Source organism: Tinamus guttatus, unplaced genomic scaffold (assembly GCF_059628265.1).
Source record: "Tinamus guttatus ecotype Peru unplaced genomic scaffold, ASM5962826v1 Tinamus_guttatus_pri_ptg000601l, whole genome shotgun sequence".
NCBI classification, from domain to species: domain Eukaryota; kingdom Metazoa; phylum Chordata; class Aves; order Tinamiformes; family Tinamidae; genus Tinamus; species Tinamus guttatus.
This window is the reverse complement of record NW_028289135.1, coordinates 1275778-1295780: the sequence shown is the minus strand read 5'-3', so window position 1 is coordinate 1295780 and position 20003 is coordinate 1275778. Positions and strand designations below refer to the sequence as shown.

Here is a 20003-nt window from a genome sequence, read left to right as displayed (position 1 = left end):
TATGCTACTACAGAGGAGCTCTTTCTGGTGTCATTACTTAGATGCCAAGTACTAGTTTGTCCTACTCTAATAATAATAATAATAAAATAAAGATTTATTGTTATACTACTTTCTTGATGAATGGCTTTGCTCTTAATATTTATCTTTTTTTCTTTATGATATGCAATATTAAAAGAATTGTAAACCTACTCAAAGCTCTTCAGTAAGCACAAGAACCATCCCTAATAAATTTACATATTTATATAAAATTTATATTTATATTCACATTTATATAAATAATATAAAATAATAAAATTATATTACTATATTATATTTATGCATTATAAATATAATATAAAATATATTTATATTAATAATTAAATATATAAAATATATTTATATTTATATTAACTTATATTTATAATTTATATTATAAATTTATTTCATTAAAACATGATGAATGATTCTAGTTTATGAGTAAAGACTAAATGAGCTGGGCCTGTTTATCCTGGAGAGGAGAAGATTGAGAGGGGATCTTATCAACATGCACAAATGACCAGAGGGGAGAATGTAAAGAGGATGGGGCCAAACTATTATTGGTGGTGGCCAGTGACAGGATAAGGGGTAATGGGTGTAAATTAAAACACAGGAAATTTCATCTCCATGTGAGGAAGAACTTCTTTCCTGTGAGGGTGACAGAGCACGGGAACAGGCTGCCCAGAGAGGTTGTGGAGTCTCCTTCTCTGGAGATCTTCAAAACCGCCTGGATGCCACCCTGTGCCATGTGCTCTAGGTGTCCCTGCTGGAGCAGGGGGTTGGACTAGATGGTCTCTAGAGGTCCCTTCCAACCTCAACCATTCTGTCATTCTGTAATTCAGAGTTGAAAACAGTAGTCATGTAAAATTTATGTTTTTAAGAAAAGTCAATATATAATTTGTGTTAAAAACTTTGAAAGCAGCTTCTGAATATATGTGATTATTTAACACCTTTTTATAATGTACTATCTAATCTAATCTACAGCACTAATCTGCTGTAACATAAGCAGTTGTGTAAAGTATTCATATCTGTTAGGGGATCAGTTACAGTTGAAGTCCTTGTGCATTCTTCAGTGTCGGCTTTTCAAGTAACTGTTCTTTATTGTGAAGTGCAGGTTAATGCTGACCAGCTTCAAATGGGTAACAGGTAGCATGGCACTTTTGATGAATTTCTGTAGAGCCAACTGTTGTCCTCCTCCGTGTTCTTCACGAATGGGGAACCCTGAGTAAATACTGCTTTGATGCTTACTGGCCTCTTGCAAGCCAGCTGGCAATATCTTCGCTGTGCTTTAGGATCGAGGAATAGGGAGTGCACATATCTTATGCTTTTTGCATTGCTTTTCCAGTTTTCCAAGCTTCGGATTTTCCTAGTTTCTCATCTTTCTTAACACTTTGAAAAACTGCTTTGTATATTCTGATAAATATTTGCTGTTTTTTTTGCATGCAGATTATTCAAGACTTCCAAATGATTTTCTGAAACCAAAGCCCGTAAATAATGTCTTTGCCTTGAAAATAAATACCAGCAGTGAAGTTATACTTCAAAGTTTATGCTGGGTAGTGTGAAAAGAAGAACTTATAGGCATGCTGTTTCAACCATAAATTGTAGCGTTTTTAATATATCTCATTTTTTATTTAGTACTCTTAGATGTACCTATGCAGTACTTCAGCAGTTTTCTGGTGAAATTTTGTAGGTCTTTGAAAATTAGAATTTCTTGTTTATAACCTTTGAATAGATACACACTAGAGAAAGCCTTAACTGCTGAGATAAATTACAGGGCAAGCTAAACAATTTGTAAAATAATTTTATAAATTATGAAGTTTTATATAAAACTTGAGTTGAATAAAAAAGAGAAACTATGCACAAGAGGGCAGCATAAGCATTCAGGTTGGGTGAAGTTCTTTAGATTGAGATCTGGCAATCTGGACAAATTTTGAGAGCAGTATGGGTCAAAGGATGTTCATTGTGTTTGATATTTGGATAATTTTAGTTTCTAAATGAGTAAGTTAGTAATTTGAGTTTCTGTCTTTTGAAGCTTTCCCTTTGCAAGTTCCTATTTTTTTTTTCCCTTGGGTTACACCAATATACTGATCAGACAACTGTCTGATTCTTGCAGAAACTCCTTGTTAATAAGAGATTATAGAATATGGATTTTTAAGCGGGTACTTATCTTGCTTAATTTTTAAGCAGGTACATATCTTTTCTGATGGGACAGTCCTGCAGAAGCTGCTATAGTGGCAGTTTTATTGTGTTCTTACAACAGCAGTAGCTTAGTAATAAAAATCAAATGAAGGAAAAAAAAATGTATTGCAACGATATGAAAGATCTTAAATGGCTTTGACAGTCTATTTCTTAATATACCACACTGAATTTTATTACAATGTAACATACTCAAGTTCTCTCTTCTTTTGAGTAATATTGTATTTTTGCTTAAAATTTTTAATTTATTCTTCTAAAATATGAATGTCTGTAAAAGATATATCTATCCTTTACCCTTATAATTGTTACAACTTTTTTTTATGAACTCCATTGTAACAATGGAGGAAATGCAAATGCATGTTATTATTCAGGTAAAATAACTTAACATTTCTTTGACCTTTTTTAATTTTGTGAATGTTAATTATGAAAATGAGATAATATTTTCAACATCTAGTGGAAGAAAAAAAACGCTGAATGATTTACTACTACCTATTGTAATCCAACCACTTGAAGCATATATTTAAATTATATTTTATTATTTTGTATAATTACATTAAAACAATACATTTATCTCTGGAGAAATGTATAAATGTAAGAAACAGACTTTGTGATATTTCTATTATTATTTTTATTAGGTCATGATGGTGCAATTAACTCTGTTGGTTGGAGCCATGACAAGAAGTGGTTAGTTTCTGCATCAGAAGACCAAACTTTAAGGATTTGGTCAGTCTGCAATAAAGAACCTGCCCTACTTCTGGTAATGAGAAACTCATGTCAGCTCGTTCAAAGAGGACACTTTTGCATTTTAATCTCTTTCTATTTTAATGGGTCTGTAGAAGGAACTGTAGAAGTAGCCTTTCAGAGCTACTGAATTACAGTGATTGCAGCTGATACTACGACCTAGGTGGTCATCACTGACTGCAAAATTAGGCTTTTTATCTTGACAGTTTGTGAAAACAAAAAATCTTGGTTGCTAGGCCTTGTGGGTATATCTGGAAGTTTTGATTTAAATGTCTGCTCGATATTTTCTATTTTCATTGGCACAGCTCTGCTTGACTTTACAGTCTACTTCTTATTTCCAATGAAAGTGTAGTGTATGAAGAAAGACATTTTAGACTCAATTGACTGCAGGTACTGTTAAAGTGCTGCCAATTAATTTAAACAGAATAAAAAAAAGTCTTGAGATTAATAGACTTGGAAAATATATAGGGCCACTACATAGTAGGTTAACCTTTTGGCATGTGATCAGGGTTACAGATACATGGAGATCACATCTTAGTCCTGGTAATTCAGACGAAAAATGTTCAATATGCTGGAATCTATTCTTAATTATTTCCTTTGAATTTCAGGGTAAAGACAAGTTCCATAAATCTGTACGCTTTGCACAGTTTTATTATATAGATACATTTATATTGCTGTGTTGTGGAGCTGAATTTTATCTGTTAAGTTTCTACCTTGACACAGTGAAGGATGACCTAAAACGGTGAGTGACATTTCTCTTTAACAGAGCAGTGAAAATACGTGTGCTATGCAATTTTTTTCTTTGCTTTTAGCGGGTGGTGAGAGTGAAGGGGCTATTTTAGCAAAAATATTAAAGGGTAAAAGTAATGCCAGATATTTCTTATGGTGCATACCTTATCTGGTGAAAATACGTGTTTTTATATTTTTATATATATATATATATATGCGTAATATGTATATATACATATTATTTTACTCTTTACTACTTCAGTATTACTGTTAAAATTTTGCTTTTTGAGCTTTGCTGTATGCTTGTTCACACCTTAGCATATGTTAATGTCTTAGTTCCTTTGGAAGAGCTATTGAAAATCCTTCTCTTCTCTAGAAGTTTTCACATACTTCTTTCATGCAACATAGTGTGACTGTTTTCTTCCTTGCTCCCTCAAATAGATCCCTCATTTTCATTGAGTTTGCTTGTTATATTTTATCTACTTACTTCTTTTATTAACCTCTCTTGTCTCTGTATTTTGTCATTATCGGACATCCTTCAGGCACTTCTAACTGACATTGTTCTGTTTAAGTGTCTCTGTCTTTCTGCTTTGGAATCAGTCCTTTTATTGAATGTCTGCTATACCTTTTCTTATCTATGAGTTTATAATTAGAGCTAAAACTGTCCTTACATCCTTTTATTTAGTTTCAATGCTCTTTATATGTTCTTACTGTTTTTGGCAATACTTTTGTATATGTGAACTTAATTAAAATATGCATATATATATATGTGCATTTGAACTCAATACTCTTTACAAAATTCTTGAAGAGATATATTTTTTTTCCTTCAAGTTACCTTATCAATAGGAACTTTGAGTGGAAGTACAAACAGAATTAGGGTTACGATACTCAAGTCTATTCAGTAACTCAAGTTACTGTGAATTGTGTATTTGTTCTTTTTATTCTATTGTATTGGGTCACATTCTGAGGTGGGGGAAGGCTGTCCTGTTTCCTTGCATGGTTGACAGCTGTTTATAAAAACATGCTGAGCATAAGCTTAAATGCTTTCCTGAGCTGAAGCATGAACTTGATAGGGGGAAGTTTACTAAAACTTTAACCTTTAATGTCACACAAACAAACAAAGAGGAAGCTGCCAAATGATATCATTTCTGTAAAATACAATTTTTTTAAGAACAGAAGCTTTCTGTTATTTGAAAAAGTACGTATTGTGTTATTATGATCATACAGTTTAATTATTGATTATAAATTGTTTAACATTTAACCACTGATTGTTGTTTTCAAAACCCTGTCACCTGCTTGGTTTCATAATGAATCCATTTGAAAGTGGTTCCTTAATTTTCATTTCTGGTCAAAATCCTTAATGGAGTGAGTTGCTATGGCTCTTATTTATGTGATTTTAGTCGTCTGCTGTCTTTGGAATGGGAATATAGTTAATACAATGGAAAACTATATGCTAAGGAGTGCAGAATTTCCTGCTCTAATTTTCTAGTATATACATTACATTAGAAAGGTAAAACTATTAGAATATAATGAAAAGTAAATAATAGAATAAATACACAATTTCCTTTGAAAATATATTTTTTCTTCCCTTTGGCTGTCTTGACTCTTTTTTTTTTTAATATTACAGATTGTTTAACCTGTAGAAAGGGCTACAAAGGATAGGAGGAAACTGGGAGGTTAGGGAAGGTGATTCCAGTTATGCTTGAAATCTGTCCATAGCATAAGTAAATGATATTGGGAAACTGACACAAGCAAGCCTTAACCCGTACCATACTTAACTCATAAATAACAAGGAATCATGGAGGAACTTTCCAGAAAGAAGATATAAATTAATATTCTGGCCTTTAATTCCCTGCTATGTTTATTACTTTCCTTTTTTTAAAATTTAAAAATATTAGTTAAAATATTTCTTCCATTCTATTTTTGAGAGCTTTGTACAAGTTTCTTGTGGCGTGTATTGTACCAGCTCTAGATATCTCCATATTTCTTCTAGGAATCACAGGTATTCAGTAACTGGAAGAGCAGGCATACTGTACTTACCATTGAAAAAGACTTGTCTAAACTACCTTGAAAGTAGTTCTGATGCTACAAGTAATTTGGAACTTGATATAGTTCCTATAGAACCCATCCAAGCAGTTTTGCATGGTCTTGGGCACTGAACTTTGGTCTGTCCTGCTCCTGTTACTTTTTTCAAATGTGTGTTCATCTAGTTGAAGGCTCTTCAAGTACATAGGGTGCTTATTTTTCATATTTTCATATTCTCAGTATTCCTTGATGGATTAACTCAAAAACATACTGTTAAATTGTCTAGGATATTAATATAATGCCAAAAGACCACACATACAATTGTAGACATTACAACAAATCCACAACCCAGTCTGAGGCCTGCTTATATTAAAAAAAAAAAAAAAAAGTATTAACAAAGGTTAATTCGCTTTGATGTTTTCTTGTGGCTTCCCTCCAGTTTATTTCCCAGCATTTCTTTTATGAAACACTGTGTCATTACTTTTGTTTCTCACCACTCTCTCATTCTGCATTCTGAGTCAAGTTTGAAAGACTTGAATGGAACTGATTCAAGAAGATATTAGATTGAACAAAAAAGAATGCTTTTTTTCTCTTAATTAGAGGAGCATTGCGATGCATTCTGGCTAACTGACAAATTACCACTCTGATTCTGAAGTGAAGACAATACAATGACAGTATCAGTGCTTCTCTGTGCAGTTTTCAAAGAGCTTTTTTATAAGAATAAATTAAATAAATTTCAGGACCACTTAATGAAATGGTTAAATATTGATTCATTTTCAAATGTGGACTTGAGAAGTGGAAATGAGAAAAAGAATGTTCTTTTCAAACGTCATAGAGGATATTTGTTGCAGTTCTGGCAATAGAATCCAGATCTCCTGTGTCTATGATTAATCTCAAAATGATTCACTCTCTAAACAATTTTCTTTACATTCTTCAAAATCACTGATTATTATTTCTACTGTTCTCATCAACAATTATGTGTGCTGATATGAAGACTCTGTTTGCTACTAAGTTTACTTTCTCTGTATTTCTTAATTATTTTTAAATGCTATAATAATTTGAGGAGCGCAAAACATGACACTTTATGTCATTTTTGTAGTCAGCTTGAGGTGTTATTTTAAAGATCAGAATGAGTAATATGAAAGGAGTTTAAAATGCAGAAATGGTTTTAATAGTGGAAACATAGCCTTTTAAAACAGTATATTTAGAAACAGATTATAATAATTATACACACATACAAAATGATAATTAATGCTAAATATCCACTCTGAGGAACTGTGGAGCGATACCAACACATATTATAGATGAATAATGAAGAGGCCATCATTAGTGGGCTTAAAATTTAATGTGCCGAATTGTTCATTTCGGGTACTTTCATAATGTTAATATTTACAGGATCATTATTTTGACGTAAACCACTTAGATAATCTAAATTTCTTAAATAAATGGACTCCACAGACCTGATTCAGTGTTACGAAACTAAGAATATTCTAAGTTTATTTGCTGTAACCTTTTACCATTCATTCAGAAAGCTTAAATACAATTTATTTTTTGTCAGAAACAGAATGATCACTCAATGAGAAGTACTTGAATAGTAAGATGAACTCTAACAATGTTAGAAACAGCTGCCATCTCTAAATGCTTTAAATTTTCATATGCATTTCCTTTCCTATTACTAAGATTCATTACATTTGGAGAGTTTAGGAGATAATATTTTGCAATTGTGACAAATTCCAAGCCTTTTAGAAAATAGTGGATTTTTTCCCCCCTTTTTATGAAAATACTTTTCTTACTTTTATTGAGTTCAGGACTATGTCTTTAAATTTATAATGGGATTGTTGCTCAAAGCTTAATTTTTACAGCTCATATAAAAATGTTTGTCATGTCCTGAAACCCTATGATTCTTTTTTATGTTTATGGTGTTTGGATGGTGTTTGATTTGTCCTTTAGTTTTGGCTTTGATGTTGAATGCTGCTATTTTCCTTAAGACTTTAAAGGTTGGACTTATATCAAGCTGGATATTTTTCCTTGGATGCCTGTTCTTGCAATTTTAGTATAGTAAAATATTCTTCCAGTTGTTTTGCCTACCATGAAGGTGTTGCTACTTTACCTCTGGGTCATCAGAAAAATGCTTTTGGTGAAGGTCTTCAAAACTCCTAGAAAGTAGATATATCAACCTCTGCAATCATGTCAGGAAATGTTCATATCCTAGAATACATTTTACCTGTTGATTCTGAAGGTATGTTAATCTTCTGAAAATAGTTAGCTGCTGTAAATGTATTCCCCCACAATGATTACATGCCAAAAGCATGGGCTTTGCAGATTAGTCATTTAGCAATCATGTTGGCAAAATTGTAATTGAAGGCATTAAAAGAAGGCAGAAGTGTAGTTTTGTCTTTCACTGCATTTCTTCTGGACATTCTACAAAAAGCGGAATTAGTTTTGCTGTTGGCATGCTAGAAAATGGCCAGACATGAGAGAGATCTTTATCCTTGTTTTTTTATTTTATTTTATTTTGTTTTATTTTCAGAATTCATTTCTGGTGGGGAAAAAATGAAGCCTTTCTTCTTTCTTTTTGAAGATTTGTTGTGTTTTTCATTATCATCTCCTCTGTTATACTTACAACATAACCCTTGTTATATCCATAGAAATCAGTTCCTGTAGATTGTCTTGCAGTGAAAAGCACAGATCTTTAGTGCACCTTCTGACTCATAGATTTAACTTCAACAGTTTAAAAAGCTTTATCTATGTGCATTCTTGATATACATTACAAAACCCTCTGATCTTTACTGACTTAATTAACCCTTAATGAGGGTTAATCCCTCAACAAATTATTTGTAAAATGAATAGTTATCTCTTCTAAAGTAAACAGGAAATTATTTTATATGAAAATGTAGACTCTGCACTTTTTGCTTAAGTTTCAACATTTTTAATCCTAACATTATGTTTTTACATGTTGCAAATGAGCTTTCATATTGGGTCTGTTTAAATTATGCAATACCTTCCTTTTGTGATCGAAGATTATCTACAGATTATCTAAAATCATGTTGCCTCTTTAACCTTAGTTTATGGAGGTGTTATTAAAGCGATGAAAGGTACACAAATTTGTTATATAAACTTTAGTCTCTAACAAATAATAATATTTTTCTACCAATGTATACAGTGTCCAGCTCAGTGAGTCCACAGTGCCTGTTATACCTGAAGGGCTTAAACAGATTGGCTTTCTTCTTCTTCTTCTTCTTCCTTTTTTTTTAATTTTTTTATTCTGGAAAAGACCCCTTGAGGTATCTGTGCAGTTGATTTCAGGTTTGGGAACAATCTTAATTATTTCAGTAAGTGTTTTTCAGCAGGATAAATTAGGCCAGGAGAAGACTCATGCTACCTTGATTGGATTGTTCTTAGTATCTTTCTCAGCTTGTTTAAAGCTAGCTTTACACAGAAATGGATATTTTTACACAGAAATGGAGATAACGTTGTTTCTGAATCTTGAGCAGTTTATTTTATTAATTTAATCAGATAAAATGCTTATGGAAACCACAAAAGTTTCATGTATTAAATTACAAAATAATCTGGTTTCTACCAGTGTTGCTGAAGTAGCTCTAGTTACCACCTGGGACTTCTCTGCTTCAAAATGGCCAAGAAAGGCAAAAGCAAAACATTACTCATTTTTCATTTAAATGGATACTACTGATAGACATTGCTTTTGCCAAACAGAGCTCAGTTTTTGAAACTGGTAGCATTGGTGGAAAGAAAGAATTGAAGACATAGAAGCTTGTCCTAAATTGTATTAATACTTATTAGTCAGATTTGGTTTGAGTCAATACATTGCATTTTTATGCCAAGGTCCTAAAAGAGTTCAGTACATGCTGGAAGGCCTAATTCCTCAGTAGTGTGTGATCAGCCCTTTGTCCCACGCCCATCTAAGTGGGAATTATTCTTTTCTCACTGTTTTCTCCTCATCATCTCTTTCTTAATTCTCCTACACAGCACATGAAAAGCTGCACTAAAGTCAGTAGTATTTCTGTGTATTTCTTTTCTTCTTTTCTTTTTTTAATCATAGTTACTTTAAAATGTCTTTCCAACTTTTTCAAGAATCAGGCAGGTTTATTTGAATATTTTATGTTGATGGCAGATCTGTCTTAGATATTTGAATGTCTTATTTATTTTTATCTAAATTGGTTCTTTACAGTTTTTATAGAAGCAACAAATAGATGCAATAAATCAAAATATGTATGGTTTTAATTTCTAATAACCAATCTGAAATTTTTTCTTATAATTAATGATTCCAGTGTGAGTTTATTGGTGACTACAAATTTTAACTTTTTTTAACCCTATCATTCTTTTTTTTTTTTTTTCAGATATAAACAGAGAAGTGTTTGCAAATTGATTCAGAAATTTCCCATGGCTTCCACAGTGGAGATCACCAGCCTTTCAACAGTAAATGATTTCTACTCTTGTATCCTATGACAAATTAGATTTGTAGACTGGAATGAAAATAACTTCAGTTAAAGTAATTAGTATTTGATTGTTTGGAAGTCTTTTCCTGTTAGAGTAGAAATACTTTTTTTGTGGTATTGAAGTTCAGTCTCAGAATTAAATTTTTTAGGATCGTAAATCCTAAAAAAATTTTGATGCTGCTCATAGAACACAGAATACAAGAGAGATGTGATACCTATTTATTTGTCTTTCTGTATATCTATGCACTCCTGTTTCTTTAGATCGATTTAACTTTAACAGAGAGAACATTACAGATATTGTACTTACAGCTGGTAGCAACAGAGCTCTGGAAGTTTTTGACCTCAATGCAGGCTGCAGCTCAGCAGTAATACCAGAGGTTCATTCTAGATCAGTCCATCAGATTTGCCAAAATAAGGTATATGTTTTATTGTACAGCTCTATCAAAAATGAATTTTGGGCTAAAAATTTAATTGATGCTAAGCAATAGACTTTATATTTTGGGGAGGATGGACAATGTTATGTCTGTGTGATAAATACACCTTTGCATACAAGATCTCTCCTTTGCATACAAGATTTCACTATTTCTCTACTGGAAAGCAGAGGGCAATGAGAGCTGACCAAAATGCTCTTCTATTAGGGCAGTATACATCTGCTTTGCCTAACTTGGGTTAGACTGTAATATTGCAGTTGAGCAAGAATGTTTATAATAACACAAGGAATAATTAATACAGTGAAAATATATGTGCACACTAGCATGGTATCATGATGGAAGGTGTATACTGCCATACTTAATCTTTCTTTCTTAATCTCTGTTAACTGTAGGAATAGATAAATGTCTTAATACTTTAAATTGCAATTGGAATATTTAAATTTCAATTTGCAATTGCAGTTTGAAAGTAGGATATATGTATATTTGTATAGATACACTATATTCGTATAGTATTTCATTTACTTGATTGTATTTTCTTTAGGCCTTTCATTATATTTTACAGAACAGTATGTTGTGTTGTGAACTTCTATAATTCTGTCAACACCGGGGAAAGGAAATCAGGGTAGCAAACATCTCTCAGATAGAAGACAGATTATGAAACTTCCTAACAGGCCTTTTAGAGTTATAATTACAGGATTCTGCCAAAATTAAAATATTAGCTTTAGAAATTCAGCAGAGGACTGCTGAGTAAAGCCATAAAAACTGAAACTCACCAGGCAAATGTTTTGGGTATTGTGCTTACTACCAGATTTTTGTTTGTATCTTTGTATTACTTGTAGCAGATTATTTCTTACTTGTCATCTACTTGAGATTAGTGGGCTTATTTAGGATTTGATTGTATACAGAACCCCTAGGCCTGGATCCAAAATAGCACTTAGTACAATTTAGGTACTGATGTTCAGGACTGGAAAACACAGAAGGCATGCCTAGCTCTTGAAGCTCCATGTATGATTCAAGTTTACCAAATAAAATTACTTAAAGAACTTTAGACTTCTTACTGCTTGCTTAGAAGCTCTATTTTCTTGATTTAATTGAGTATATTAATGCTTGTTTTTTCTAGACTATTTTTGTTTCCATAACTACACATCTTGATCCCAAATTCTCCTAAGGCCCTCAACGCACACCAAGGGATGACAATTAAGCACATCTGTTTTCATATAAAGGCTCTTCCAGCAGGAATGAAATGAATTAAGCATCCTTTCTAATAGATTTAGTCCTGTGTCCTTAAATATCCTAAAAATTCCTAACCACCACAATAACTTCAATTTGCCTGTCATGTTCTTTATAGCCTTTTCTTCACCGTCAGACATCTCTTCTTTTTTTTTTTTTTCTTGTTCTTCAAACACTCTTCCTTTATAGTAACCTTATCTCTTTATCATGTTGTTGTTACTACTTGACTGAGAATCATGTCATAGTCTATCCTTTTTCAGAACTACTCATGTTGGCTGGTTAATGACTTGCCAAGCAAAATCGCTTTCATTAATAGGTGTACTGATTACAATTTCTGCCTAATTACTCATTAACAGGATCCTGTAAGTATTGAGACCCTTCCCTTCCTACCAGATTGGATTTGAAAAGCGGAGCAGGTTAAAAAAAAAATCTGAATAGGAATCAACAGACAGTACAGTTGCATAAGCAATTTCATTATGAAACTGGGCTACATATACATGGTCCTGTAGAGATGTACTAGTGGTGTTGCTGTGGATTTCTATACAATAGCTTAATTCTCAGCACATTTCATTGATCAGGTACTGGGAAATTGAAGTTCATTGTTCTCTTCAGCCTGAGAAAATACTTTGGAATTTAATTAGAAGTGGATATCTTCCGTATTCCATTAATAGTCACGAGGCAACGTGATTGTGCTGAGGGACCCTCAACTCTTTTTCATGAACTTGTACCATGGTATGCAGGGCAGGCTCCCGAGAGTGAGGAAACAAGTGAAAAAATAGGGATGTAGCATAGTGATAATGACAGCCTCCCAAAAGAGGAGAGTTCTGATTTCCAGACCCTGCTCTCAAAATTGCTTGTGATACTTGAATGCAGGGTGTTACTAGACCTTGGTGCTACTTCTATACGCCTCCTAAGGCAATAAGTGAATGTTGCTCTTTTGGCTGTAGCGCTTCACCTCACTCTAAAGAGTCTTTAGTCACTTATTCCAAGCCTGACAAGGCAAGTATCCTAAGGTAGTGATAATGGATTTACACTGCTGTAAGTTGTTTTTCTTCAAACAGCGGTTTCCAACTTGGCAATTTTATTTTGCTTCATAAGATCACCTAAAGAAAATTGTTTACTGATGCTTGCCAAAGAATTACATGGTTTCATTAGGCTTCCAATTTGATGGTTTCGTTAGGCTCTTAAAAAATGTAGCCTTAAACATGCGAATTATCTTATTTCAGTTTATATTTTTTTTCAAAGATGTTTGTTGATTTGTGGTCCTGGAAATCTGCAGTTACCTCAACAGAGACATACATATTACCAGTTGTATTCTGAGTAGGACATATGCAAAAACTCTTGAGTACAGTCCAAATGTCATTTTTCCAGTAAGTGTATGTCTGTCATTTTTCTATTCCTTTTAAGAGCAGAAACCACTACAGACATATTATTCATGTCTCAACTAGAAATTACATTATTCCAAAACACTCGTGTATGAAATGAATTATGGTTCAGTGAATTTTCTTGTTTTCAGACATTTTCATTTAGAAGGTGCAATTTTTATTTTTGCAGATCAAAAAATAATATTTATTGTGACTGTTTATGTGTATAAAACAATGAAACAAAGATTTTTATTAAGCACAGATGGAAAAGGGGTGCGACATTTTAGGTACATTTTAGGCTTTGATATTAGTTTATGGCACTTTTTATGAATTTCCCTCAATTTTTCATTTGTGAACTTAAGTACTCTTTTCTGTACCTCTGTTAACCCTTATTCATTGAATTAATAAAATCGTGTAGAGAAAGTAAAAAGTATTCTGCCTGGTAAACAGAATAAATAAGAGAGAAACCACCTGGGTTTAGCTTTCAAAAAACAAAACATATTTCTGTAGAAAATGTCACACAAAATAATACTTTGATATTAGTCATAATAGCATGAATACTTAGACCATCTAAACAAACAACTGGTTTTGAAAGATTTGAGGGTACTGAAAGACCAGGAAAAAAGATAAAAGGATGAGAATCTACAAGGTGCAAAGACTTAGCAAATATTTCACCATTTTGAAAATTACTTTGTAGTATATGTATGACATGTATTACACTGTTACTCTGTAAATCAGTCATAGAATCATAGAATCATAGAATGCTTAGGGTTGGAAGGGACCTCTAGAAGTCATCTACTCCAACCCCCCTGCACACGCAGGGTCACCTAGAGCACGTGGCACAGGACTGCGTCCAAGCGGGTTTTGAAGATCTCCAGAGAAGGAGACTCCACAACCTCTCTGGGCAGCCTGTTCCCGTGCTCTGTCACCCTCACTGTTAAGAAATTTTTCCTTAAGTTCCTGTGGAACTTTTGGTGCTTCAGTTTCTGGCCATTTCCTCTAGTCCTATCAGTGGCCACCACTGAAAAGACCATCCTCTGCACTCCCTCCCTTGAGGTACTTATAGACACTGATTAGATCCCCTCTCAGCCTTCTCTTCTCCAGGCTGAACAGGCCCAGCTCCCTCAGCCTCTCCTCATAGGGCAGATGTTCCAGGCCCCTGATCATCCTTGTGGCCCTGCACTGGACTCTCTCCAGCAGCTCCACATCCCTCTTGTACTGTGGGGCCCAGAACTGGACACAATACTCCAGATGCGGCCTCACCAGGGCTGAGTAGAGGGGCAGGATCCCCTCCCTCGACCTGCTGGAGACGCTCATCTTAATGCACCCCAGGATCCCATTGGCCTTCCTGGCCACGAGGGCACACTGCTGCCTCATGGTCAACTTGTCGCCCACCATGACACCCAGGTCTTTCTCTGCAGAGCTGCTCTCCAGAAGGTCAGTCCCCAGCCTGTACTGGTGTCTGGGGTTATTCCTCCCCAGGTGCAGGACCTTGCACTTGACCTTGTTGATGTCCAAGATGTCTTGAATGTTTGGAGGCAGTAGACACAACAGGTCATGCTTGTCTGTTTATAGTCATAGAAGAAGGACTAAGCTGAAAGTCAGTTGCTCATATTAAGAAAGAGGAAAAAGAATTAAAATTAATTGCGTATGAAGAATTTGTTAAACAATCTAGAGAGCAGGGAAAGATAACAGGAGGCAAGAAGACAGAAAACAAACAAACAAAAAGGGTAAAAGAACCTTGAAGACTAGTAGATTTTGTAAGGGGAGTGTAAAGGGACAGTTAATTAAGATTTTCTGGCTTGTTAGGAAGAGGGGTGAGTAGACTGTAGTCTTTCTTCCATGTGTGAGATAAGAACAGATGAAATTTTGGATGTAGTGCTGGGGAAATATGAAATAGTAGCAAACGGTATTTTGCAAAATTCAAGCAGAAACTCTTGACTTCTTTGGGAATTCAGTGGCACACTGCATTTTAGTTCATCTGTTAGAGCAGGCTTTGGTAATTCTTAGTTTAGGAAGGAAACTTGCTTAAAGCTAAGGAAGAAAAAGCTCCTATAGTCTCTTTAATGCTGTGTGCCTCACTTTGTCTTGCCATTTGGGGAATTCAGCAGACTAAATGCTAGAGCATTTTCCGGTTATACACCACATTTTTTTTGTAAGAAATAGAAGATTCCTGGAAATCAAGTACTGATTGCGGGGAACGACCTTGCGGTTTCTCGGATGTGCCGAGCCAAATCAGGAATGTGAATGGTAGGGAAAGGAAAGAAGGAGTTTCAACTGTTTATACTGAGTTCCCCAGAGAAAGAAGTTTTGTAGCCAGCAAAAAGGCCAGGGTTTGCCAATGTAGATGTGTTAAAAAAAAAAAAAAATCAGAGGCTTAAAGATAGACTGGATTTAATTATTGAAAGGTACAAAGCCAAAATCAGTCCTGGTATGTACAGTTGCTTTTGAAGGCAATGGAAAGTAGGCCCACTATTCAGCAGGGCTGAATATGTTAAATGCTATAGTTAAATGCTGAGCTACTCTGGTTCTGTGTTATGTAATTTGACTTTGTCAGGAGAGTAAATTCCTTGATGTGTTTTATATTTTTAGATTTCTTCTTTCTCTTAAACATCCCAGAATACATCTTGGGGAACGGTGCTCTTCCCCTATGACCCATAATGCGTCCCATGCCCTGTGGCAGTAACCCCTCAGGCTGATAGTGCTCTAAGAAACCTTTCTGCCCGTGATGAGTGCCACCCAAGCTGCAGGGCTGATGACTGCCCAGTGCCAGCCTCAGCTGGGGCCAGGACAGGTGCCCCATTTACCTGACTAGATTGTTGGGGTTTCCCCACCTGCCCTTATACCTCCTGTTCCGCTGGGTTTGTGGAGATGAGCCCCTTTGGGGTTTGCCTGTGGGAGCAGCTAGGGCAGGAGATGTTTTGAGCTCCTCTGCATATCATTGTTCCTTTGCACTCCTTTGTGCATGTGAAGATGAGCTTTTTAACCCCAGAACAAGAGTGATCTGAAATCCATTTCTACTATTACAGGGGTCAGCTTTCAGCACTCAGCAACCTGAAGCTTACAATCTTTTCATGACCACAGCTGTAGGTGATGGCATCAAACTGTGGGATTTAAGAACACTGAGGTAAGGCCAAGTTAGGTACCATAGAATAAAAAGGCCAGCTTTGTTTTTACTTAGAATTGTCATAACTTGCAGTGATATACAAGTAGGAAGATATACAAGTTCTTCCTCACATGAAGATGGAACTTCCTGTGTTTCAACTTGTCCCCATTACCCCTTGTCCTGTCACTGGCCACCACTGAGAAGAGTTTGGCCCCATCCTCCCTATGTTCACCTCTCAGGTACTTGCACATGTTGATCAAATCTCCTCTCAATCTTCTCCTCTCCAGACTAAGCAGGCCCAGCTCACTTAGTCTTTCCTCATATGGCAAATGCTCCAGTCCCTTAATCATCTTTGTGGCCCTGTGCTGGACCCTCTCTATAAGCTCAATGTCCTTGTACTGGGGGGCCCAGAACTGCACCCAATAATCCACGTGTGGCCTCACTAGAGCTGAGTAGAGGGGCAGGATCACCTCCCTCGACCTGGTGGCAACGCTCCTCCTAATGCAGGCCAGGATCCCATTGGGCTTCTTGGCCATGAGGGCGCTTTAATGACTCATGGTTAACCTGTTGTCAACCAGGACTCCCAAATCGCTCCCCACGGAGCTGCTTTCCAGCAGGTTAACCCCTAGTCTGTACTGGTGCCTGGGGTTATTACTCCCCAGGTGCAGGGCAGGACCCTGCACTTGTCCTTGTTGAACCTCATAAGGTTCCTCTCCGCCCAACTCTCCAACCTGTCTAGGTCTTTCTGACTGGTAGCACAGCTGTTGGGAGTTTGGTGTCATCTGCAAACTTGCTGAGGGTGCACTCTGTGCCGTTGTCCAAGTCATTGATGAACAAGTTGAACAGCACTGGGCCCAGTACTGATCCCTGCGGGACGCCACTGGCCACCGGCCTCCAACCAGACTCAGCCCCATTTATCACCACCCTCTGGGCTCTGCCATCCAGCCAGTTCTCTATCCACATCATTATCCGCTCATCCAGTCCACACTTCCTAAGCTTTCCTATGTGGATGTTGTGGGAGACTGTGTCAAAAGCCTTGCTGAATTAATTAATTAAAGGCTAATAATTAAAAACTAATAATAATTTATTTAACAAACCAAATAAAATATTAGGTAGATTTTTACTTTTGGTTTTCAGTTATATTAACTTACGTGGAAACCATTGAAGAGTCAAGATTTGTCAGTCGTGTCTTACCTACTATATATGTAGAATTCATTTTATTTATAAAATAGTATACTGAAGTGGTTATGAATGGTATTTCCAAAACAGCATGTTTTTCCTGCTAAAAGAGGAAAAATTAATATAAATCTTTAAATGGTGCTTTAAATATACATAATACGTTATTATAACCTCAGAATAAGATATTGCACTTTCTCCAAAAATCTTCTCATGCTGAACTTGAAAGCTGTGAGATGAGGAGAAATAGTAGTAGGAAGGGATAGTTGCCTAGCAAAGGCAACCCTTGGTAGAGTCTCTGTTGTATAGGCCGAAAGAATTATGTTCAAAAGAAAAAGGGATTGGAAGGGGAAGATGATTATGCTTAAATAATATTATTGTGTTTGCTTTGTGTACATATGTTTATTGAAAGATATAACATATTTTTTCTAGTACTATGTTTTTTCTTCAGAAAATTTGTTTGTTTCAGTTTCAATTACTTAAACATTTCTGTGGTAAGAGTGTGTTAAGCCTATAGGGGGCATATATGTTCTTGCCAAAAATACTGCTGTGTTACCTGCACTGAATGTCAGAAAGTAATGAAACTAGAAACCACTGAGTCTGGAATCTGTAACGTTCTTATGTTTTTGTAATAATTTGTTCAAATTGTGATTCTAGAATAGTAATGAGAAAGTAGAGAGCTTTTTGCAGATGACTTATCTGTCTCTTCCTTTTTAAATATTAATATAAGTAGTGGTAAAATAGTTAGAAGTGTAAAATCTGGATAATCAATTAAATGAGTATGGCCTGGGAAGAGGGGAATAATTTATTTATGCTTTTGCTCCATATTTAGTTTGGCAGTCAGTGTAGTCTAGTGTCCACTGACTTCATTTAGTTAAACTTAAAAAATCAGTCCTTAATGATCCATATTTACAGATGTTGTGTATATGTTTGTATATTACACAGTCATTGATGATGTAGAGAAGAAATACAGAAATCACTATTTTCACTTGTTTTTCAGGAAAAAAAGAACTTTAAAATGATTTTTTTTTCATCCCTCTGAATAAGGGTTGAATCGTCTGTATTTTAAAATCTCTTCTGGAGTACTCATAAGGAAGAAAACTATTCACTTTTTCCTAATGTGTTCACCAGGTGCTTTTCACATACATAATTTAAAATGGCTGAGTTTGGAAAGCTTCATCTTAACCTGGAACAAGGCTTCACTGCAGTGTTAGGCTTGCTGTACAGTTACATGGTTTGAAAATTTTTGGGTATTTTTGGTTCATAGATCCTGTCCAGTGAAACCCAGAACATTTCTTACACTGTTGTGTGCTTAGAGATTATTTTCTAAACAATCCAATTGTGGGCCAGTTCCTTAGATCTTTTAAAACTATTGATTTGTAAAGTCATCAGCCCTTACTGTGTTTGGACTGGTCTCTCTGGAATGATCTCTCTTTTTGTCCAGTGTTCTTGAAATATAGTTAAGGTAAGTCCACCTTCTGTTTGCAGTGCTGTGGGTAGTAGAGGCAGCTCCAAGATTTCAACATTATTGTCTGTTGTTTTTTTGTTCTAAATATCTTCTTCAGACATCCTCAGTCAAAGCTGTTTTATTGAGCTGTTCTATCTCCTAGTTACACTTCTGTGAATTCTATCCATTGTTACTTAACAATATTGCAAAGTACAAAACTCTAATTAAATGAAAAGACAAAGAAAAAAATCCACTGTGCTGTTCATGAAAGGTGCCATTGAAAGCATGGGAAATTCTCCTCAGAACAACTGTTTCCCTGGGAATCTTAGTTGTTTTGTTTGGACATTTTCTTTGATGAAGGTTCCTTTTTTTTATTTTTCTGACATGCAACATGCATTCCTTATATTGTAATTGACTGAGGAATTGGAGCAGAATGCTCAGGTTCTTTTTTGATCCTTACTTATAATAAAGCTTCAGTCGTTTTATTCTGGCCTGCAGCTTTAGAGGCTTTTTTTTCTCCTCCTTCTTCTCTGAGTTCCAAAAGAATATTTCCATTTTGTTTGTGTTGTCAAAACAAATGTTTTTCCAGTGAAAATTAATTTAGCTTTTTTTTTCTTCCTTTTTTTTTATTTTCTTTTCCTTGAAGCTGGTAAGACTATTTTGCACCTTCCATCCTCATCAACTGTGCTGGATAAAGCTGGGAATCCATCTGTCTTTTTAACTCTTGAAGATTTGGAGGCATTTCAAAGTTGCCTCAGAGACTGCCAGAAAGTCTTACTGGTTTCTCTGAAGGTGGTACAAGAAAAGGCTAAAGTGCCTGATGTTGTCAGCCATCCTTGCATAGCCAGGCCATCTTGCCAATTAGTGAGAGAATCTTGGACACTCCTAGTGACTTTTGGACTACTGGGACTTCTGCTTCATTTACTGTGAAATACATAGATTTGTAAAATTCTATCTGAAGATTTTGAGTATTTTAATATTTCTCCTCATCCTTTATAACTGTAGCTGCTAAGAAAAGTTCCAGACCAATGAATAAAGAACCAATGAGGTTAGATCTATCTGGGATAAAATCCTGCTCTGTCTACT

General features: G+C 35.2%; 1 protein-coding gene across 1 annotated transcript in view; it reads left to right on the top strand.

Moving 5' to 3' along the window:
- Window positions 1-20003, top strand: part of WDR27 (WD repeat domain 27) — a 102649-nt gene that overhangs the window by 17755 nt on the left and 64891 nt on the right. Inside the window, exons 17-21 of the mRNA XM_088534835.1 lie at window positions 2847-2968; window positions 3561-3694; window positions 10065-10162; window positions 10458-10579; window positions 16218-16315. Coding sequence (XP_088390961.1) covers window positions 2847-2968; window positions 3561-3694; window positions 10065-10162; window positions 10458-10579; window positions 16218-16315 — 574 coding nt within the window. The remainder of the gene's footprint in view (window positions 1-2846; window positions 2969-3560; window positions 3695-10064; window positions 10163-10457; window positions 10580-16217; window positions 16316-20003) is intronic.